This window comes from Aythya ferina (assembly GCF_964211825.1).
Source record: "Aythya ferina genome assembly, chromosome: 5".
Classification (NCBI taxonomy): domain Eukaryota; kingdom Metazoa; phylum Chordata; class Aves; order Anseriformes; family Anatidae; genus Aythya; species Aythya ferina.
In genome coordinates this window covers 42,801,894-42,824,609 of record NC_140301.1, presented here as the reverse complement: position 1 = coordinate 42,824,609, position 22,716 = coordinate 42,801,894, and the positions used below count along the sequence as shown (strand labels likewise).

General features: G+C 45.3%; 1 protein-coding gene across 1 annotated transcript in view; it reads right to left on the bottom strand.

The window, feature by feature from the left end:
- MUC5AC (mucin 5AC, oligomeric mucus/gel-forming) overlaps positions 1-22,716 on the bottom strand; it is a 49,243-nt gene that overhangs the window by 13,531 nt on the left and 12,996 nt on the right. Inside the window, exons 15-31 of the mRNA XM_084520310.1 lie at positions 22,468-22,632; positions 21,664-21,758; positions 19,625-19,751; positions 18,779-19,034; positions 18,142-18,191; positions 17,418-17,518; positions 17,138-17,289; positions 16,432-16,570; positions 16,219-16,332; positions 15,703-15,882; positions 14,954-15,193; positions 14,204-14,360; positions 13,473-13,601; positions 12,965-13,106; positions 12,372-12,415; positions 12,074-12,271; positions 295-11,529 (exon numbers count right to left, since the gene is read on the bottom strand). Coding sequence (XP_084376436.1) covers positions 295-11,529; positions 12,074-12,271; positions 12,372-12,415; positions 12,965-13,106; positions 13,473-13,601; positions 14,204-14,360; positions 14,954-15,193; positions 15,703-15,882; positions 16,219-16,332; positions 16,432-16,570; positions 17,138-17,289; positions 17,418-17,518; positions 18,142-18,191; positions 18,779-19,034; positions 19,625-19,751; positions 21,664-21,758; positions 22,468-22,632 — 13,524 coding nt within the window. The remainder of the gene's footprint in view (positions 1-294; positions 11,530-12,073; positions 12,272-12,371; positions 12,416-12,964; positions 13,107-13,472; positions 13,602-14,203; positions 14,361-14,953; positions 15,194-15,702; positions 15,883-16,218; positions 16,333-16,431; positions 16,571-17,137; positions 17,290-17,417; positions 17,519-18,141; positions 18,192-18,778; positions 19,035-19,624; positions 19,752-21,663; positions 21,759-22,467; positions 22,633-22,716) is intronic.

The following is a 22,716-nucleotide window of genomic DNA, read 5'->3' as shown; positions in this document are numbered from 1 at the left end:
GAACACCACATGGCATCATGGTGTACAATGAAACGGGAAGAGTAGGACAGGGGGTGTATATTGATGGGGAATAGGAGGAGAATTGTCCTAATAGTGCCGAGCAGTTCAACTGTGCAAGTGTTTTTCTGTTTAATCTTTCCCTCATGATTATGTTTTTTCTTGTTTTTCTTTCATAAAGGCATATGAATATGAAGAAATGTAAAAGGAGAAGTAATAAAAAATATAGTAATAAATGAAGGAAATACATAAAAGGAAAATAAGTAAAAAAAAAAAAAAAAAACAGAGAAAATTTACCAGGTGAATAAATGTCATCTCCAATTTTGCAGAAACATGGTGTAGACGTAGGAAAAGAAGTAGTATAACTTGTGGTCTCTGATGTTGTACGGATGGTTGAAGCGGTGGGGGATGACGTAGTGGACTGTAGGCAGTTGAAGTTCGGGGTGCAGCAGAGGACGCGGATCTTGTAGTTGAGGCACATCTTAAACTTACCAGGCTGGTCTTCGTTCTTGCACACCAGTCCAAAGTGGACGTCGCACTGTACAACCTGCCCGACGTTTTCGATGGAAATCTCGGGGTAGTCCTCCGCCTGGCACTGGATTTGTTTGGGCTGTTGACAGACTTCCTTCCCAGCGGCCCGGATGTGCTGGTAGGTTTCAAAGTCTCCCTGGTTAGGTCCCGAGGCAGGGAAGTCAACATCGAACCATTCTGACCAGGAGCAGAATTCAGGTTGACAGATGGTAGTGGCTTTAGTGCTGTAAGTCGTGCTGGTTGAGGGGATGACAGTAGGGGTCGTCGTGAAGGTGCTGGTGCTGGTGGAGCTTAGTGGTGTTGACTGTGATGAGGTTGGCGCTGTGGTGGAGGAGTAGCTAGTAGAGGTGGAGGTGGTGACCGTGGTGGGTGATGTGAAGGTGCTTGGGATGATGGTGCTGGTGGGGCTGGTGGTAGGTGTGGTGGTGCCTGGGCAGTTGTAGTTCGGGGTGCAGCAGAGGACGCGGATCTTGTAGTTGAGGCACATCTTAAACTTACCAGGCTGGTCTTCGTTCTTGCACACCAGTCCAAAGTGGACGTCGCACTGTACAACCTGCCCGACGTTTTCGATGGAAATCTCGGGGTAGTCCTCCGCCTGGCACTGGATTTGTTTGGGCTGTTGACAGACTTCCTTCCCAGCGGCCCGGATGTGCTGGTAGGTTTCAAAGTCTCCCTGGTTAGGTCCCGAGGCAGGGAAGTCAACATCGAACCATTCTGACCAGGAGCAGAATTCAGGTTGACAGATGGTAGTGGCTTTAGTGCTGTAAGTCGTGCTGGTTGAGGGGATGACAGTAGGGGTCGTCGTGAAGGTGCTGGTGCTGGTGGAGCTTAGTGGTGTTGACTGTGATGAGGTTGGCGCTGTGGTGGAGGAGTAGCTAGTAGAGGTGGAGGTGGTGACCGTGGTGGGTGATGTGAAGGTGCTTGGGATGATGGTGCTGGTGGGGCTGGTGGTAGGTGTGGTGGTGCCTGGGCAGTTGTAGTTCGGGGTGCAGCAGAGGACGCGGATCTTGTAGTTGAGGCACATCTTGAATGTGCCGGGCTGGTCTTCGTTCTTGCACACCAGTCCAAAGTGGACGTCGCACTGTACAACCTGCCCGACGTTTTCGATGGAAATCTCGGGGTAGTCCTCCGCCTGGCACTGGATTTGTTTGGGCTGTTGACAGACTTCCTTCCCAGCGGCCCGGATGTGCTGGTAGGTTTCAAAGTCTCCCTGGTTAGGTCCCGAGGCAGGGAAGTCAACATCGAACCATTCTGACCAGGAGCAGAATTCAGGTTGACAGATGGTAGTGGCTTTAGTGCTGTAAGTCGTGCTGGTTGAGGGGATGACAGTAGGGGTCGTCGTGAAGGTGCTGGTGCTGGTGGAGCTTAGTGGTGTTGACTGTGATGAGGTTGGCGCTGTGGTGGAGGAGTAGCTAGTAGAGGTGGAGGTGGTGACCGTGGTGGGTGATGTGAAGGTGCTTGGGATGATGGTGCTGGTGGGGCTGGTGGTAGGTGTGGTGGTGCCTGGGCAGTTGTAGTTCGGGGTGCAGCAGAGGACGCGGATCTTGTAGTTGAGGCACATCTTAAACTTACCAGGCTGGTCTTCGTTCTTGCACACCAGTCCAAAGTGGACGTCGCACTGTACAACCTGCCCGACGTTTTCGATGGAAATCTCGGGGTAGTCCTCCGCCTGGCACTGGATTTGTTTGGGCTGTTGACAGACTTCCTTCCCAGCGGCCCGGATGTGCTGGTAGGTTTCAAAGTCTCCCTGGTTAGGTCCCGAGGCAGGGAAGTCAACATCGAACCATTCTGACCAGGAGCAGAATTCAGGTTGACAGATGGTAGTGGCTTTAGTGCTGTAAGTCGTGCTGGTTGAGGGGATGACAGTAGGGGTCGTCGTGAAGGTGCTGGTGCTGGTGGAGCTTAGTGGTGTTGACTGTGATGAGGTTGGCGCTGTGGTGGAGGAGTAGCTAGTAGAGGTGGAGGTGGTGACCGTGGTGGGTGATGTGACAGTGCTTGGGATGATGGTGCTGGTGGGGCTGGTGGTAGGTGTGGTGGTGCCTGGGCAGTTGTAGTTCGGGGTGCAGCAGAGGACGCGGATCTTGTAGTTGAGGCACATCTTAAACTTACCAGGCTGGTCTTCGTTCTTGCACACCAGTCCAAAGTGGACGTCGCACTGTACAACCTGCCCGACGTTTTCGATGGAAATCTCGGGGTAGTCCTCCGCCTGGCACTGGATTTGTTTGGGCTGTTGACAGACTTCCTTCCCAGCGGCCCGGATGTGCTGGTAGGTTTCAAAGTCTCCCTGGTTAGGTCCCGAGGCAGGGAAGTCAACATCGAACCATTCTGACCAGGAGCAGAATTCAGGTTGACAGATGGTAGTGGCTTTAGTGCTGTAAGTCGTGCTGGTTGAGGGGATGACAGTAGGGGTCGTCGTGAAGGTGCTGGTGCTGGTGGAGCTTAGTGGTGTTGACTGTGATGAGGTTGGCGCTGTGGTGGAGGAGTAGCTAGTAGAGGTGGAGGTGGTGACCGTGGTGGGTGATGTGAAGGTGCTTGGGATGATGGTGCTGGTGGGGCTGGTGGTAGGTGTGGTGGTGCCTGGGCAGTTGTAGTTCGGGGTGCAGCAGAGGACGCGGATCTTGTAGTTGAGGCACATCTTAAACTTACCAGGCTGGTCTTCGTTCTTGCACACCAGTCCAAAGTGGACGTCGCACTGTACAACCTGCCCGACGTTTTCGATGGAAATCTCGGGGTAGTCCTCCGCCTGGCACTGGATTTGTTTGGGCTGTTGACAGACTTCCTTCCCAGCGGCCCGGATGTGCTGGTAGGTTTCAAAGTCTCCCTGGTTAGGTCCCGAGGCAGGGAAGTCAACATCGAACCATTCTGACCAGGAGCAGAATTCAGGTTGACAGATGGTAGTGGCTTTAGTGCTGTAAGTCGTGCTGGTTGAGGGGATGACAGTAGGGGTCGTCGTGAAGGTGCTGGTGCTGGTGGAGCTTAGTGGTGTTGACTGTGATGAGGTTGGCGCTGTGGTGGAGGAGTAGCTAGTAGAGGTGGAGGTGGTGACCGTGGTGGGTGATGTGACAGTGCTTGGGATGATGGTGCTGGTGGGGCTGGTGGTAGGTGTGGTGGTGCCTGGGCAGTTGTAGTTCGGGGTGCAGCAGAGGACGCGGATCTTGTAGTTGAGGCACATCTTAAACTTACCAGGCTGGTCTTCGTTCTTGCACACCAGTCCAAAGTGGACGTCGCACTGTACAACCTGCCCGACGTTTTCGATGGAAATCTCGGGGTAGTCCTCCGCCTGGCACTGGATTTGTTTGGGCTGTTGACAGACTTCCTTCCCAGCGGCCCGGATGTGCTGGTAGGTTTCAAAGTCTCCCTGGTTAGGTCCCGAGGCAGGGAAGTCAACATCGAACCATTCTGACCAGGAGCAGAATTCAGGTTGACAGATGGTAGTGGCTTTAGTGCTGTAAGTCGTGCTGGTTGAGGGGATGACAGTAGGGGTCGTCGTGAAGGTGCTGGTGCTGGTGGAGCTTAGTGGTGTTGACTGTGATGAGGTTGGCGCTGTGGTGGAGGAGTAGCTAGTAGAGGTGGAGGTGGTGACCGTGGTGGGTGATGTGAAGGTGCTTGGGATGATGGTGCTGGTGGGGCTGGTGGTAGGTGTGGTGGTGCCTGGGCAGTTGTAGTTCGGGGTGCAGCAGAGGACGCGGATCTTGTAGTTGAGGCACATCTTAAACTTACCAGGCTGGTCTTCGTTCTTGCACACCAGTCCAAAGTGGACGTCGCACTGTACAACCTGCCCGACGTTTTCGATGGAAATCTCGGGGTAGTCCTCCGCCTGGCACTGGATTTGTTTGGGCTGTTGACAGACTTCCTTCCCAGCGGCCCGGATGTGCTGGTAGGTTTCAAAGTCTCCCTGGTTAGGTCCCGAGGCAGGGAAGTCAACATCGAACCATTCTGACCAGGAGCAGAATTCAGGTTGACAGATGGTAGTGGCTTTAGTGCTGTAAGTCGTGCTGGTTGAGGGGATGACAGTAGGGGTCGTCGTGAAGGTGCTGGTGCTGGTGGAGCTTAGTGGTGTTGACTGTGATGAGGTTGGCGCTGTGGTGGAGGAGTAGCTAGTAGAGGTGGAGGTGGTGACCGTGGTGGGTGATGTGAAGGTGCTTGGGATGATGGTGCTGGTGGGGCTGGTGGTAGGTGTGGTGGTGCCTGGGCAGTTGTAGTTCGGGGTGCAGCAGAGGACGCGGATCTTGTAGTTGAGGCACATCTTGAATCTGCCGGGCTGGTCTTCGTTCTTGCACACCAGTCCAAAGTGGACGTCGCACTGTACAACCTGCCCGACATTTTCGATGGAAATCTCGGGGTAGTCCTCTGCCTGGCACTGGATTTGTTTGGGCTGTTGACAGACTTCCTTCCCAGCGGCCCGGATGTGCTGGTAGGTTTCAAAGTCTCCCTGGTTAGGTCCCGAGGCAGGGAAGTCAACATCGAACCATTCTGACCAGGAGCAGAATTCAGGTTGACAGATGGTAGTGGCTTTAGTGCTGTAAGTCGTGCTGGTTGAGGGGATGACAGTAGGGGTCGTCGTGAAGGTGCTGGTGCTGGTGGAGCTTAGTGGTGTTGACTGTGATGAGGTTGGCGCTGTGGTGGAGGAGTAGCTAGTAGAGGTGGAGGTGGTGACCGTGGTGGGTGATGTGAAGGTGCTTGGGATGATGGTGCTGGTGGGGCTGGTGGTAGGTGTGGTGGTGCCTGGGCAGTTGTAGTTCGGGGTGCAGCAGAGGACGCGGATCTTGTAGTTGAGGCACATCTTGAATCTGCCGGGCTGGTCTTTGTTCTTGCACACCAGTCCAAAGTGGACGTCGCACTGTACAACCTGCCCGACATTTTCGATGGAAATCTCGGGGTAGTCCTCCGCCTGGCACTGGATTTGTTTGGGCTGTTGACAGACTTCCTTTCCAGCGGCCCGGATGTGCTGGTAGGTTTCAAAGTCTCCCTGGTTAGGTCCCGAGGCAGGGAAGTCAACATCGAACCATTCTGACCAGGAGCAGAATTCAGGTTGACAGATGGTAGTGGCTTTAGTGCTGTAAGTCGTGCTGGTTGAGGGGATGACAGTAGGGGTCGTCGTGAAGGTGCTGGTGCTGGTGGAGCTTAGTGGTGTTGACTGTGATGAGGTTGGCGCTGTGGTGGAGGAGTAGCTAGTAGAGGTGGAGGTGGTGACCGTGGTGGGTGATGTGAAGGTGCTTGGGATGATGGTGCTGGTGGGGCTGGTGGTAGGTGTGGTGGTGCCTGGGCAGTTGTAGTTCGGGGTGCAGCAGAGGACGCGGATCTTGTAGTTGAGGCACATCTTGAATGTGCCGGGCTGGTCTTCGTTCTTGCACACCAGTCCAAAGTGGACGTCGCACTGTACAACCTGCCCGACGTTTTCGATGGAAATCTCGGGGTAGTCCTCCGCCTGGCACTGGATTTGTTTGGGCTGTTGACAGACTTCCTTCCCAGCGGCCCGGATGTGCTGGTAGGTTTCAAAGTCTCCCTGGTTAGGTCCCGAGGCAGGGAAGTCAACATCGAACCATTCTGACCAGGAGCAGAATTCAGGTTGACAGATGGTAGTGGCTTTAGTGCTGTAAGTCGTGCTGGTTGAGGGGATGACAGTAGGGGTCGTCGTGAAGGTGCTGGTGCTGGTGGAGCTTAGTGGTGTTGACTGTGATGAGGTTGGCGCTGTGGTGGAGGAGTAGCTAGTAGAGGTGGAGGTGGTGACCGTGGTGGGTGATGTGACGGTGCTTGGGATGATGGTGCTGGTGGGGCTGGTGGTAGGTGTGGTGGTGCCTGGGCAGTTGTAGTTCGGGGTGCAGCAGAGGACGCGGATCTTGTAGTTGAGGCACATCTTGAATCTGCCGGGCTGGTCTTCGTTCTTGCACACCAGTCCAAAGTGGACGTCGCACTGTACAACCTGCCCGACATTTTCGATGGAAATCTCGGGGTAGTCCTCCGCCTGGCACTGGATTTGTTTGGGCTGTTGACAGACTTCCTTTCCAGCGGCCCGGATGTGCTGGTAGGTTTCAAAGTCTCCCTGGTTAGGTCCCGAGGCAGGGAAGTCAACATCGAACCATTCTGACCAGGAGCAGAATTCAGGTTGACAGATGGTAGTGGCTTTAGTGCTGTAAGTCGTGCTGGTTGAGGGGATGACAGTAGGGGTCGTCGTGAAGGTGCTGGTGCTGGTGGAGCTTAGTGGTGTTGACTGTGATGAGGTTGGCGCTGTGGTGGAGGAGTAGCTAGTAGAGGTGGAGGTGGTGACCGTGGTGGGTGATGTGAAGGTGCTTGGGATGATGGTGCTGGTGGGGCTGGTGGTAGGTGTGGTGGTGCCTGGGCAGTTGTAGTTCGGGGTGCAGCAGAGGACGCGGATCTTGTAGTTGAGGCACATCTTGAATCTGCCGGGCTGGTCTTCGTTCTTGCACACCAGTCCAAAGTGGACGTCGCACTGTACAACCTGCCCGACGTTTTCGATGGAAATCTCGGGGTAGTCCTCCGCCTGGCACTGGATTTGTTTGGGCTGTTGACAGACTTCCTTCCCAGCGGCCCGGATGTGCTGGTAGGTTTCAAAGTCTCCCTGGTTAGGTCCCGAGGCAGGGAAGTCAACATCGAACCATTCTGACCAGGAGCAGAATTCAGGTTGACAGATGGTAGTGGCTTTAGTGCTGTAAGTCGTGCTGGTTGAGGGGATGACAGTAGGGGTCGTCGTGAAGGTGCTGGTGCTGGTGGAGCTTAGTGGTGTTGACTGTGATGAGGTTGGCGCTGTGGTGGAGGAGTAGCTAGTAGAGGTGGAGGTGGTGACCGTGGTGGGTGATGTGAAGGTGCTTGGGATGATGGTGCTGGTGGGGCTGGTGGTAGGTGTGGTGGTGCCTGGGCAGTTGTAGTTCGGGGTGCAGCAGAGGACGCGGATCTTGTAGTTGAGGCACATCTTGAATCTGCCGGGCTGGTCTTCGTTCTTGCACACCAGTCCAAAGTGGACGTCGCACTGTACAACCTGCCCGACATTTTCGATGGAAATCTCGGGGTAGTCCTCCGCCTGGCACTGGATTTGTTTGGGCTGTTGACAGACTTCCTTCCCAGCGGCCCGGATGTGCTGGTAGGTTTCAAAGTCTCCCTGGTTAGGTCCCGAGGCAGGGAAGTCAACATCGAACCATTCTGACCAGGAGCAGAATTCAGGTTGACAGATGGTAGTGGCTTTAGTGCTGTAAGTCGTGCTGGTTGAGGGGATGACAGTAGGGGTCGTTGTGAAGGTGCTGGTGCTGGTGGAGCTTAGTGGTGTTGACTGTGATGAGGTTGGCGCTGTGGTGGAGGAGTAGCTAGTAGAGGTGGAGGTGGTGACCGTGGTGGGTGATGTGACAGTGCTTGGGATGATGGTGCTGGTGGGGCTGGTGGTAGGTGTGGTGGTGCCTGGGCAGTTGTAGTTCGGGGTGCAGCAGAGGACGCGGATCTTGTAGTTGAGGCACATCTTGAATGTGCCGGGCTGGTCTTCGTTCTTGCACACCAGTCCAAAGTGGACGTCGCACTGTACAACCTGCCCGACGTTTTCGATGGAAATCTCGGGGTAGTCCTCCGCCTGGCACTGGATTTGTTTGGGCTGTTGACAGACTTCCTTCCCAGCGGCCCGGATGTGCTGGTAGGTTTCAAAGTCTCCCTGGTTAGGTCCCGAGGCAGGGAAGTCAACATCGAACCATTCTGACCAGGAGCAGAATTCAGGTTGACAGATGGTAGTGGCTTTAGTGCTGTAAGTCGTGCTGGTTGAGGGGATGACAGTAGGGGTCGTCGTGAAGGTGCTGGTGCTGGTGGAGCTTAGTGGTGTTGACTGTGATGAGGTTGGCGCTGTGGTGGAGGAGTAGCTAGTAGAGGTGGAGGTGGTGACCGTGGTGGGTGATGTGACGGTGCTTGGGATGATGGTGCTGGTGGGGCTGGTGGTAGGTGTGGTGGTGCCTGGGCAGTTGTAGTTCGGGGTGCAGCAGAGGACGCGGATCTTGTAGTTGAGGCACATCTTGAATGTGCCGGGCTGGTCTTCGTTCTTGCACACCAGTCCAAAGTGGACGTCGCACTGTACAACCTGCCCGACGTTTTCGATGGAAATCTCGGGGTAGTCCTCCGCCTGGCACTGGATTTGTTTGGGCTGTTGACAGACTTCCTTCCCAGCGGCCCGGATGTGCTGGTAGGTTTCAAAGTCTCCCTGGTTAGGTCCCGAGGCAGGGAAGTCAACATCGAACCATTCTGACCAGGAGCAGAATTCAGGTTGACAGATGGTAGTGGCTTTAGTGCTGTAAGTCGTGCTGGTTGAGGGGATGACAGTAGGGGTCGTCGTGAAGGTGCTGGTGCTGGTGGAGCTTAGTGGTGTTGACTGTGATGAGGTTGGCGCTGTGGTGGAGGAGTAGCTAGTAGAGGTGGAGGTGGTGACCGTGGTGGGTGATGTGACGGTGCTTGGGATGATGGTGCTGGTGGGGCTGGTGGTAGGTGTGGTGGTGCCTGGGCAGTTGTAGTTCGGGGTGCAGCAGAGGACGCGGATCTTGTAGTTGAGGCACATCTTGAATGTGCCGGGCTGGTCTTCGTTCTTGCACACCAGTCCAAAGTGGACGTCGCACTGTACAACCTGCCCGACGTTTTCGATGGAAATCTCGGGGTAGTCCTCCGCCTGGCACTGGATTTGTTTGGGCTGTTGACAGACTTCCTTCCCAGCGGCCCGGATGTGCTGGTAGGTTTCAAAGTCTCCCTGGTTAGGTCCCGAGGCAGGGAAGTCAACATCGAACCATTCTGACCAGGAGCAGAATTCAGGTTGACAGATGGTAGTGGCTTTAGTGCTGTAAGTCGTGCTGGTTGAGGGGATGACAGTAGGGGTCGTCGTGAAGGTGCTGGTGCTGGTGGAGCTTAGTGGTGTTGACTGTGATGAGGTTGGCGCTGTGGTGGAGGAGTAGCTAGTAGAGGTGGAGGTGGTGACCGTGGTGGGTGATGTGACGGTGCTTGGGATGATGGTGCTGGTGGGGCTGGTGGTAGGTGTGGTGGTGCCTGGGCAGTTGTAGTTCGGGGTGCAGCAGAGGACGCGGATCTTGTAGTTGAGGCACATCTTGAATGTGCCGGGCTGGTCTTCGTTCTTGCACACCAGTCCAAAGTGGACGTCGCACTGTACAACCTGCCCGACGTTTTCGATGGAAATCTCGGGGTAGTCCTCCGCCTGGCACTGGATTTGTTTGGGCTGTTGACAGACTTCCTTCCCAGCGGCCCGGATGTGCTGGTAGGTTTCAAAGTCTCCCTGGTTAGGTCCCGAGGCAGGGAAGTCAACATCGAACCATTCTGACCAGGAGCAGAATTCAGGTTGACAGATGGTAGTGGCTTTAGTGCTGTAAGTCGTGCTGGTTGAGGGGATGACAGTAGGGGTCGTCGTGAAGGTGCTGGTGCTGGTGGAGCTTAGTGGTGTTGACTCTGAGGATATGGGCACTGTCGAGGTGGAGGTTGTGACTGGTATTGTTAATGTAGTATACGTGGTCTTTGTTTTTGTTTGTGTTTGTGTCGTTGGTGTCGATGTAATTTCACTATGAATATGTTCTGTTTCTGGTGGTATTGTTGATGCAGTTGTAGTTTTATGTTTGGTGTGAAATTCTGGTGTCTGTTCTGTTGTTGATACTTTTGTGTATTGTGTACTTTGAGTTGTTGAGTATGTCATTGTTGACTCTTGTGTGGTCGTTTGAGTTGTTTTGCATGGTACTGTTATGTTTCTACAGCATTTAAATCTTACTTCGTAGTTATAGCAAATTGGTGGTAGCTGGTCTTTATTGTAGCATGTTAATCCTTCTTCAGCATTGCATGTAATGTGTTGCTCCAGAAGTTGATATGGTGTGTCAGGGAACCTTACTGCTCTGCATTCTACAGCCTTTCTGTTAGCACAGACTTTATATCCATGTTTTATTATGTTCTCAATTGTATCAAAATCTCCATCATTATATCCAGATTCTGGATAACTAACGTCATACCATATTGACCAGTCACATTCCTCTTTTATGCAACCAGTAGTGGTTGAAGGAGTTGTTGTGACTGGTGTCATCGTTTTGGTTGTGGTTGTTGTTATTTCTTTAGTAACTGAAGGTGTGAATGTTGACGTTTCAGAAGTTGTAGGAACTGTTGGTGTACTGGCAGACGTTTCCCTTGGTACAGTAGGTGTTAAGCAGTGGCTGTAGTCATCACAACAGAGTACTTTTATCTGATAATTAAGACATATATGCAGTTCTCCTTTCTGATCCTCATTCCTGCAGATAAGTCCAAATGATACATTGCAGTGAACAACCTGACCAATTTCTTCAATGGATTTATGTGGGTATTTTTCTGCTCTGCACTGTATTTTTTCAGGATGTCTGCAGATCGCTTTTCCAGCCGATCTAATGTCATGGTAAGTTTCATAATCTCCTTTGTTCTGCAAAGTTGGGAAATGGACATCATACCATTGGGACCATTTGCACTTTGGTTGGCAAGGCATTGTACTGGTTATAGGCTCAGTGGAAGTACTTGTTTCCAGAGGTGTTTCTGAAGGAGTACTTGTTTCGATAATTGGACTTGTAGCTGAAGTTGTGGCACTGGTACTTGCTGTTGTGGTTGTCATTTCTGGAACTGGGAAATGTGTGATCGGTGTTGAAGTCTCATAAGGTGTTGTGATGAAAGGTGTGGAAGAGCATGGTACAAAAACGCAACATAAGATTCTGATTTCGTAATTGTAGCACATTGTTGAAATTTGATCTTTGTTGTAACATATAAGTCCAGACGTTGTACTGCATTCTACTGTTTGGCCAAGGTCTTTCAGTGGTATGTTAGGAAATTTCTCTGCTCTGCACTGAACAGCCTTTGGAGCTCTACAGACTTCATAACCTTTAGCTCTCAAATCATCAAACGTTTCAAAATCTCCACCATCAAATCCAGGTATGAGTAGACTTCCATCATACCATTCTGACCACTGACAGACTTCATGAACGCATACTGATGTTGTTGGTGATGATGTAACTGAAAGAGTAAAAGAAAATACCATGAAACTTTGAATGAAAATTTCAGTATCTCAATGCCACTATCTGAGTAGTCCACTTAGTACTGTAGTATCATACATGTCATGTATGTAGGGTACATGATATGTACACGTATGTACACATATGTACACATATGTACACATATCATGTACCCTACCAGGAATTCTAGACAAAGTAATCATTTGGTAATTTAATAGGAAACATAATGAGTCATCTATTCATTCAGTAAAGATTATTCCAGGTATAGGAATAGTTACAATTAGAGATAATAAATCTCATACTGTTTCGTTATTGTTTGCCATGAAAACAAATAAAATAATAGTATCAAAGCAGTATGCAGTGGTTTCCATTTTGTTGTTTGGGAAGTTATTTCATTTTCTGTGTTTATTTGTTTGTATTAATTTGATTGCCAAATATTGACTGAAAACAAATGCCAATGAAAAATGAGACTTAGTGGTTATCTTGTAGCTATATTTTACTCACCAATGAATAGAATAACCTCTCAGTGGCTATAAAATATGTACCTGTGGAAGTAGTGGCAGGTGGCGTAGTGCTGAAATGAAATGGCGTGGGTGATGCTGAGACTGGACAGTCATACACAACCCTTTGCAGTGTTCCATTGGGACCACAGATTGCAACAATACACCCTCCTATGCCATCTGTAGTATTGTAGATCACGTCGTTATAGTTATATGTCTGTCCTTCATAAGTGCAGACACATTCTGTAAATCAAAAGAAGATGTTATTACTTGGTATCTGAAAACACAGAGTAGAGTGCTTTCAGTGTATCCTACTGAGATGAAAACAACTTTGTCAACATACCATGTTCATCATATTTGCATTTTTTGCCATGGTTTGTGCATTCACTGGAAAAGAGGAAAAAGGATATGATGAATGTGAATATATTGGTTAAAAATAGCACTGTTTTCTCCTTGATAGAAGGCTTAGCAGGACTTTCCCAACTTGTATGGCTATATTCAGCAGTTCTTACAGAATTTATAGGAATACTTGCTGACTTTTGGAAATATGCAAGTGCCACTGGAATAACAGAAACAAGCTCAAAATAATGAAGATTAGTTGTCTACTAACTTCTAAATATTTATTTAGGCATATTTTAATATAAGTGCTCAGATTATTGTTGTAACTATTATTATTTTAATTTGTTTTTACGTAATAATGATAATAATAATTTACAAAGACATCAGTAAGAATTCAGAATAAGTAGTAAATTAACCTCTCTAAAATAAAATGTTTCATCATGTCATCTTTTATGTTTCTGGGAACAGAAGAAAATTAAACACTACTCAGCAGCCTATGACTGGCCTAGTTCCTGTTAGCAAACAAATGACTGAGTGCACGAAGAATTAAGTTTTGCAAATTTCAACTCAACATTTAAAAATCTTTACTAATCCTACCATGATTGACAATTCTGCTTTGAAGGCATCTGTGTTCCTGGTTTGTAATGTTTTCCATTTTCATAGCAACCACAATTAGAAACACAAGTCATGGTTTCTTCATCAAAATAGGGCTTATTCTTTGGACAGTGTGGATAACAGCCTGCAATAAAAATTAGAGTTATGTTGACACTAGGCTTTCCCAAACAGAAGTAACTCTACACTCTGTCAATATCTGATCTCTTGAAATTATTCCAGTAATATAGTATATATTCCAGTAATACAGAAAGTGGATTTTCATACTCCCATTACTGCTATTGCATTGATTACACATTAAGCTTTGAAGCATTTTTTCTTCATCTTCACTTCAAAGAAGTGCATGATTAATTAGGGAGTTAGACATTAATTAGAAAATCTCCTCTTATAATTTCTAATATAAACATTGATACACTGAGTAATATAAATTTTGTTCATCATAGTCCATTTTATCTTTTTATAAATAGAATGAGATATGCATAATTATGTTTACCTTCCAAGCCTCTCAACTCATGAAGGCACTTCCCACTTGGATTATTGCATGTCTTCATACAAGGGGCTCCACATGGCTTGTAGTGCCACTCACATTCCCCTTGTGGATTATAGTAATCACAGAACAGAGCTAGAAGAAGAAGAAATGACAGAAAAAGATCTTTAATTTTTATTGCTCCGAGGTCTTTCATTGCTATAATTTTCCTGGGTAAAAATCCCACGTCATCAACATAAACATGTAAGTGGTGAACAGTATGTTGTCTCATTTAATACTATTTTAAATACTATTTTTAACACTATTTTTAATACTATTTAATGCTATTGTTATACTACCACATTTTGATACCAATAATGTTATAAAGCATCAAACAGTTAGACATTAAGCATGAAAAATCAATTAAATCACAAATTTTAGCTGAAATGAACTAGTATTTATTTACAGTGTATGTGATGTAGACAGCTAGGAGTATAATATGATACTTTAGTTTGCCACTTGTCTGTCATGACTGACAATTAAATAAGACACTAATAACACCACCAGTAAAGTTACTAGCACATGATTTCTTTTTAAATAATGATTATTTTCCAATGATTTACTCAAGCAGTGCCTCTTATAAATACAATTTAATCCTCCTTTCTTTCTTCTCCCTCCTTGTTTTTCTCTTTTTTTTTTTTCCTTCTCTATTTTCTTTCCCTCTAGACCCCTTCAAAAAGTCATGGAGTGAGACTTACGACAAATGGATGGGGTTCTCCATGAAATGCAGATGTCCAGCTCATTGCATGCTTGAGCATAGGCAGCTACTGCTGTACAGAAACATTCACAGTCTCCTCCAGTGTCGCAAGCACATGCATCATCCACACATGCTTGATAATATTCATTTGGTTCAACCTGTTGGAGAAAACCTTTGAATTGGATTTCTTGCACTTGCCCACTTTGAAAAGGCATTTCCTGTCTTAAATATGCTGAGGAAATACCTGAAACTGGCAACTCTATATGTGTGATAATCATAAGAAATGAAGAAATTGTGAGAATATTTTGAAAAATCAAGAGAAATATGTAGAATACAGCTATTAGGAGTAAATCATAACTGTAAGAACTACTTGATGTTAAAGACATTAGAAGAAAGAGTATTGTTACATTACTACACAGTAGCACACAATCATAGATATTAGGTAGCTGATACTGATATTAATAGATATAAATGATGCCATTAAAAAATAAACATATCTTGAGATTTATCTGTGATTGTCTCTTCTATAGCACAAACAAACAAACCCTATGAATTTCTGTACTGCACTGGTTACAGCAAAAGCTGAGGAAACTGAAGTGAAAATCCTTTCTATGCAGTCTCCCTGGAACTTGGTCTCACTTCACTTTATCAGGTGTGACATAGTCCGAATCCTAGTGCATTTTCAGCTGCCCCGCATAAAAAAATTATGTAATCTCTATCTTGAGAATTTCAGACTGAAGCTGTACCATACCTGGGAGTGACACTTTGCAAATACTTCACTGGTAATGATGCTGCATTGTTTCTGTGCCCAGGATTTCCTGTATGGGTTTGCAGTACATGGATCCTTGGTTTGATTGGCATTTGGGCAAGTAGAAGATACTTTCCAGCTATTAGCAAACTCCAGCACATTTCCTACCACAGACTGGCTGCGGGTAGTGAAGTCATTGTTTCCATTGCCATCATAGTTTCCACAAAGGCCACAGACATGTCCCTGCATGGGGATAAACAAAATATCAATGATCAGTAGGGTACAGTTTCTTGGTATCTATGACTAACACGCCTCAGAATGAATTTTATTTAAGATGGTGTGGGCCTCTTCAGAAACAGTCTTGGACATTCTCATAAAACATCTTTTATGAAGAGAGGTACCCCTAACTTGTTAGGAAGGATAGGGAAAGAAGCAAAGTAGAGCTGTGGGTTTTGTTCTTAATATCGTAGCTTAGTATTGAGCTAGTTTTATCTAATCCTCAATGTACCTTTTCAGTGAGGATTTTTCATGAAGGAAATATTGATATAGCTGCTGTTATGCTATTGTTGAATAACATAATTTATGGAAAATGTGTATACAGAATCTAAGTCAATACTACAAGGATAATAGTATGCAATCACTGCTCTTTCAGTGTTCCAGTTGCAGCCTAAATTTCCTTTTTTTTCCTGTGAGAGATAGCATAAATATAGATCAGAAATTGTTGGCTTCAGGTTTTGGATTTTAAAATGTACCTGAAAGCTGGGGCTAAGTTTGATGAATATGCTGGTTTTCTTGTCCCACATGAGTATCAAGCCAACAGTAGTGTCAACAACCAGGTAGATGCCCATGGAACGGATTTGGAATGGCATTTCTCCTCCAGGTGTTCTCTGGATGACATCAGAACGTCCATCGCTGAGTACCAATTCATAGTTCTGGGACAGGAAAACAAAAAGTTAGAGACCAATTTTAAAAAGTCACCTTTTGGTTTCCATTTTTTTATATATTACCAGTAACTATTATTGAAATAATAAATCTATTATCATCAAAATGGCTCTAGTCAAAAAACTCATGTTAATCTTTTTCTCTTTAGAATTCCCTCCTTTGCTTTCCCTAGCAGAGAGCAGAATTGTTTGGCTGTAACCGAGAAAGTGTAGTAACATTTTTACAGTCCTGCAGGACACTTTTACGATGCAGTCTATCTGGGACAACCTGTTTCATCCTTCCAGCACATTAGGCTTGGATCACAACTTACTGAAGAGCACACTTACCCCAAGGAAAACTTTAATAGACTTAGAGCAGGTGGTTCCTGTAGTGCCACATGGAATGTTCTCAGTGATGACTCTGAAGGTTCCCTGATCCAAACCTTTTTTGCCACAGTAGTTCTGAAACAGGAATGATACTCAGTGTTAATGAAGCTCTGTGCTCATATGTAAAATGCAAGGTACTTTGGCAGTGCAAAAATCTGGGAAGGACTCTGTTACCTGGATCAGAACATATTCACAGTCTCCTTCAAAATCAAAGCGTTTGCCATCAAAGGTGGTGTAATGTCCATCTCCGTAAACTGAACAGGTTTCCAGGCAAGGTTCCTCAGAGCAGTGCCACTTTCTGTTTCTACATGTGCTGTATAAGATGAAAAGGACTTTAAATGTAAAAAAAAATAGACATGCACATAACATACCTATACATGTATTTCTGAATGCACATTCATGTTTTTAATTTCTGTGTTAAGCCCATAGTGAAAAAATAAGGTTTATTTATTCCCAGAAATATGGCATAGACTTAGATAGAGTCTTTAGGATTTGTCTTTAGGATTTATCCAAAGACTGTTACTTCTTGATGCCATGAATAGTTTGGGTTAGAAAAACCTTTGAATGTTCCACATTTCTAAATCTTGTTGGATATATTGAAATATAGGGATGGCCTGAGAGGATAAAAAGCTTTATTGACTCTAATGAATATGACAGCATCTAAAACCACATTGCTCTTCTGACCACATGCAATTTCTTCACTGTGTGCCACTGCAAAAACAGATGGAACTTGCTTTTTAGGTACTAAGTAGATAGGATTCTTTCCTATAAATCTTGATACTGCTAGAGTGATAAGCTATAATTCACCTAGAGTTAAACTATCCCCTTCCAGGTGCTTGAAAATCATGTTTCAATATTATTTACCAGTTGTAATTCTTACCAGTTGTTACAGCCAACTCTGATTGATTCTCCTGGACTGTAGGAATCCCCGTTGTGAACACATGGACACTCTTCAGGAGCTATACAACCACCTTTACCATCTAATACGTAATTATGAGGACATATGCAGCCAGAGACACAGTGGGTTTTGTACTGTAAGGACCACATAGAAAACAAGAATTGAAACATTGCCCTGATGGAAGAGTTCATCTACGGCTGGTAAGTGTAAAAGTGACCTAGATAAATATGCTTTCAACTGGGTGTAAAGAGTCTGTACTTACACACTCCATGTCTAGAGTCTGACAGCTCTTCTGGCACTCTGCTCCTGCCACACCTGCAGTGGCATTGCCACAGTCAACATAGACCATGGGAGATGCACAGACTGGAAGACAAAAAAGCCATGAGAAATGTGAGATGAACCATATCTTTGTCTTTCTTTAAAAACTGAAAAAAAAGTCCTTTGTGAAATATATGAACCTTAATAGAATGCATTTGACAAGAAAAATTTTGTTTTGAAGTCACACTCATCTTCTCATCTTTTTTTTTTTTTTTTTTTTTTTAAGCTTTTGCTTGGACTGCTCATAGAAACTCCTGTTAGTTAGCTTTATGAAACACTTCTTTCAACAAAAAACAACCCCTCCCAAAAAAAGAAAGCCACACAAGAGAACAAAGATACTGTTTTATTCTACATGTTTGAGGTGACTGGCTTTTAGTCCTTTTATTTTATGTAAAAAATATAAAATATGGTTGTTTTTCTCCTCGCGTTCAGTGAGGTGACCAAATGTTCTTTTCCCCTTGGTAATTCAGGAGATTATAACTTCTTTCTGCCATTTGAAAATGAAAAGTGCTTCTTTACAGTTAGGGAATGTCATTACAGAAATCATCTGTTCATTTTCCTGTTTAATTTCAGACTTGTAAAATTTGCATCATTATGACAAAAAGAGATAACTGGAAAGGGTGAAGGTGGAAAAGGAGAATTAAATAAAATCTTAAGTGGTATGTTACCTGTTTGTGGTTTTTCTCCAATGCAGCTCAGCTTTCCATAGGTGCAAGTGCTATAAAAGAGAGAATGGAGTTATGTTTGCTTCTCTTGTTAAGGTTCAACTTGTTTCCTAATGAATTTGAAATAATGAAAAAAACTCTGATAAAATAGAGAAGACATACCCTTCGTCAGAATAGTTTGTACTATTAAAATTATTTTATATTAAAGCAGACCAAGATACGATTATGTTCTATATAAGGACAGGTCTGCTCTGTGCACTTGCTTGATTAAAAGTTGTCCTTCAGAATATTCCAGATTCATAATGTTAATCCTAATAGGATTATCAAGTTTGTAGCATCTTTCACTGTGAAACAAGTCCTTTATGGTCATGGATGAGAAATTGTTTGGCATAGAGTGAGTATCTGGGTGAGAGTTTGGCTGTTAGCCAAGGCTAACTTACCACAGTATATGGTTTGTTCGACTGCTTTCTAAGTACAAATTTCCAAACATATATAGCCCTTACAATTTTTAAGAATTTCTAGTTTTATGTGTTGAATTTATTGGGCAGAGAAATGCATTTGGTTTGAATTGATTGCATGAACTAAATATGGTTTCATGATTGCCCATATCCGGTCTCATTCTTTTGTTCACAAAACTTACCAGACAACGCCATTGTCATGAATGACTTCCCCAGGAGACAGAGGCATTCCTTTGTAGTAACAAGGACAGCTAGAAGCAGGCACACATTTGCCACTTTCATCCATGTAGGTTCCATTTATGCAGGTGCAGCCATCAACTGGGACAAACTTGATGTTGCATGTGACATCAGGCTCACTCAGAGAGCGACAAGTGTGTTGACAGGAATCAACATTGTAAGTGTACTTCAAGGATTTCGGACATGTGTTGGTGTATTTCGCTTGAGAGAGTAAAATAAGGGGAGTTATGTTTGTAGTTAATTTAAGGATCAATGTAGGCATAAATGCAGTATTTGAGGTAAAGTACATATGATAAAAGTGGCACTGTATATAGACATACTTTTCTGATATGTGAATACTGCAATTATTTTTAACTGTTAAAGCAAAATATATAAATGTATCGTCTATGAATGTATCAAAAATACAAATATTTTGTCCAGGTGTAAAAAGGAAAAAAGCTCAGTTATATTAATGCATCGTGTGTTTCTTCTTCATTGCTATTTTTATATTTTATGTCAATGTAAATTGAGAAACACTCTAGTTATTTTATTGCTATTACAAGAGTATTGAATTCCATGTTGCTTCTTCTGATTCTGAGCAAGTAATCTAACAAAGCCTATTTTTTATATTTCACCCTGCTTACTGCTTCGCTTTTATGGCATTCCTCTCCTCCCCAAATTCTTGAAAGTGAATGCTATACTTAAAAAACAGTTTAACACAATTTACTCTGGGAATTCCATATATCCTGAAAGCTCATTTGTGAAGCCTTCTGGATGATCATTTTCAAGAGGCAAGGGGATGTAAAACTTACTGCAGACTTTGTTCCTCCATCCATCGAGGAGAACTCCTTTCACAGCACAGGCTCTAACATAGCTGGAGAGGGCAGCACACATGCAGTCCTCAGTGTTCTCACAGTTACATGTGTCAAACATGCAGTTCTAGGGACAGAGGATGACATATGATCATCAGATTGTCATTTCGGAGCCATGGCTCTTTATATATTTTAGAGTGTCATGTTCATTAGAGCTGAAAGCAAGTGAAGATCACAGAATCACAGAATTTCTAGGTTGGAAGAGACCTCAAGATCATCGAGTCCAACCTCTGACCTAACGCTAACAGTCCCCACTAAACCATATCCCTAAGCTCCACATCCAAACTTCAAAAGTCTTTTGAAGACTTCCAGGGATGGTGACTCCACCACTTCCCTGGGCAGCCTGTTCCAATGCCTAACAACCCTTTCAGTAAAGAAGTTCTTCCTAACATCTAACCTAAAACTCCCCTGGCGCAACTTAAGCCCATTCCCCTTAACCTGTCACCAGGCACGTGGGAGAACAGGCCAACCCCCACCTCTCTACAGCCTCCTTTAAGGTACCTGTAGAGAGCGATAAGGTCGCCCCTGAGCCTCCTCTTCTCCAGGCTGAACAAGCCCAGCTCCCTCAGCTGCTCCTCGTAGGACTTGTTCTCCAGGCCCCTCACCAGCTTCGTCGCCCTTCTCTGCACCTGCTCAAGCACCTCGATGTCCTTCTTGTAGCGAGGGGCCCAAAACTGAACACAGTACTCGAGGTGTAGCCTCACCAGAGTTGAGTACAGGGGGACAATCACCTCCCTAGCCCTGCTGGCCACACTGTTTCTGATACAAGCCAGGATGCTGTTGGCCTTCTTGGCCACCTGAGCACACTGCTGGCTCGTATTCAGCTGACTATCCACCATCACTCCCAGGTCCTTCTCTGCCAGGCAGCTCTCCAACCACTCGTCTCCCAGCCTGTAGCTCTGCTTGGGGTTATTGCGCCCCAGGTGCAGGACCCGGCACTTGGCCTTGTTGAACTTCGTGCAGTTGACCTCAGCCCATCGGTGCAGCCTATCCAGATCCTCCTGCAGAGCTTTCCTACCCTCAAGCAGATCGACACACGCACCTAACTTGGTGTCATCTGCGAACTTACTGAGGGTGCACTCGATGCCCTCGTCCAGATCATCGATGAAGATATTAAAGAGGACCGGCCCCATATATGTAAGTAAGCATATGCTCATTTTTCATTTGAAGATTTCCTTGAGTCCTTTCAGAAAATAGTCTTTTCAAGGAGAGATAGTAATCAGAGGACCAGAGTTTAAACTTATTTTTCCTTTTGGTTGTTCTTTACTTTTGCAAGTGGTGGTAGCTTTCCCAGCTACTTCCAGTTTCTAGCCACAGTGCCATGGTTACTTAGTGGGACAAGTAGAGGTTATTTGCTCCTGACTTTTAGTACTTTTATTTGAAGCTTGGGCTCTTTGCATCCGAGGAACAAAGAAAACAAGAAGTCACTTAATCTGTTACTGTGCCAAGTAAGGCCACTATAAAGTGGCCATTCCAAAGGATTTGTTAAACATACTCTTACAGATATTCAAGCTACCCAAGAAGTTCCAGAGCTTCATCATCTTGAATTCCTGGAACGTATTTTTCCCCACAATCTCTTTGCTGCTTTGTGCATGCATTTATTACTTTGCCCTTGGATATATGCAAACGTAGATGCCTCCTGAGAGCAACTATGCAAAGTACTAGTTAAGCTCCTGACTAAAGCTTTCCTTATATCTCAGGAAAGGAGGCTTCTGTCCTTTGATCTCATAAGGAATCCAGACAGTCCAAGCTCCTAGATTAGGCATTTAGCATCAGGAAAATGCCTGTAAGTTTATCCTCCTTTGAATGGAAAGAAAGATACCTTTAAAAAAGGAGTGTTGTGATGTGTAATGGGCTTCGGGCTTCAAAAGAATTGTAATGAATGCATCTCCACCTGATTGGCAAGTTGTTCTTTCAGGTGTTAGAATCAGAAGTCCAAGTCTTATTCTTTCAAACACGAAAAAGTTAAAACCAAGTACCTTCTGGTAAACTTCTGGATTCACTGTTGAGTGACATTCAGCAAAAGGTCCCGTGGTATCAGAGAGCAGTCCACACCAGTGCTGAGCGTACTTGTCTGTGAATTTAAAATATACAAATTTGTATTGCACTTCATTGTCTAAATTCCTGTTTTTGTGTAACAATACTTCTTGCGGGGAAATCGCAGAGGCTTAACTTAATAGAATTCAGCTTTTTTTTTTTTTTTTTTTTTTCTCCTGGAAATTGAACAACATTTCACGTCGTCTACACAGAAATAAGAATTCTTCATAAACTGAATGCTCTCAATTCATGGTAGTTGTCATGGAATAAACTAATACATCCTTAGATGCATTGTGGATGCTCAAATCTTGAGTATTTCATTGCTTGAAATTCTTGACAGCCTGACAGCTATGAAGTTATGAACTGTAAGACTGGTTCATATTTTGACAGTGGAAGGACCACATTGAAGTCATCCAGCCTTCAGTGGGGCTAAACTCAGCTTTTTTCCTATGTGACAATCAGAGCTTTCAAGGAGTGTATTCCTTATATGCTAAATGGTTCTGGTTCCCCTTAAGCAAACTTGCAAAAACATTTGCTTTCTTTAGCCAAAGGAATATTTTTGAAGATCCAAAATATTTTATTAGTTATTATTTATTAATTGAAGATTTCTTATGTCTATTGAGGAAAATAGTGTGCATTTGCAAAGAGTCTGCTGTTATTTTGGCTAAATGTTTTGTGGTTGATTAGCTTATTTCTTCTTCTTATCTTAAAAGAGAACGGAAGAGTTTGCTATATGCTGAGCTTACCATTTTCTATGCTGAGGGTACAGGGGTTCTCAAATGTGATTTTGGCATCAGGACAATCAGCCCGAGTTTTCCAAGTATTGCCAAAGGCAGCTGAAGTACCCTCTATTACACCACTGGTGGTTTTGAAGTCATCAGTCTGGACGTCGTTGAAATTTCCACAGAGACCTAGAAGGAAACAGGTGGGTCAGATGGAAGCAGATTGAACCTACAGAATCAAGTGTACAGATGAAGGCAGTTGTTAGGATAAAA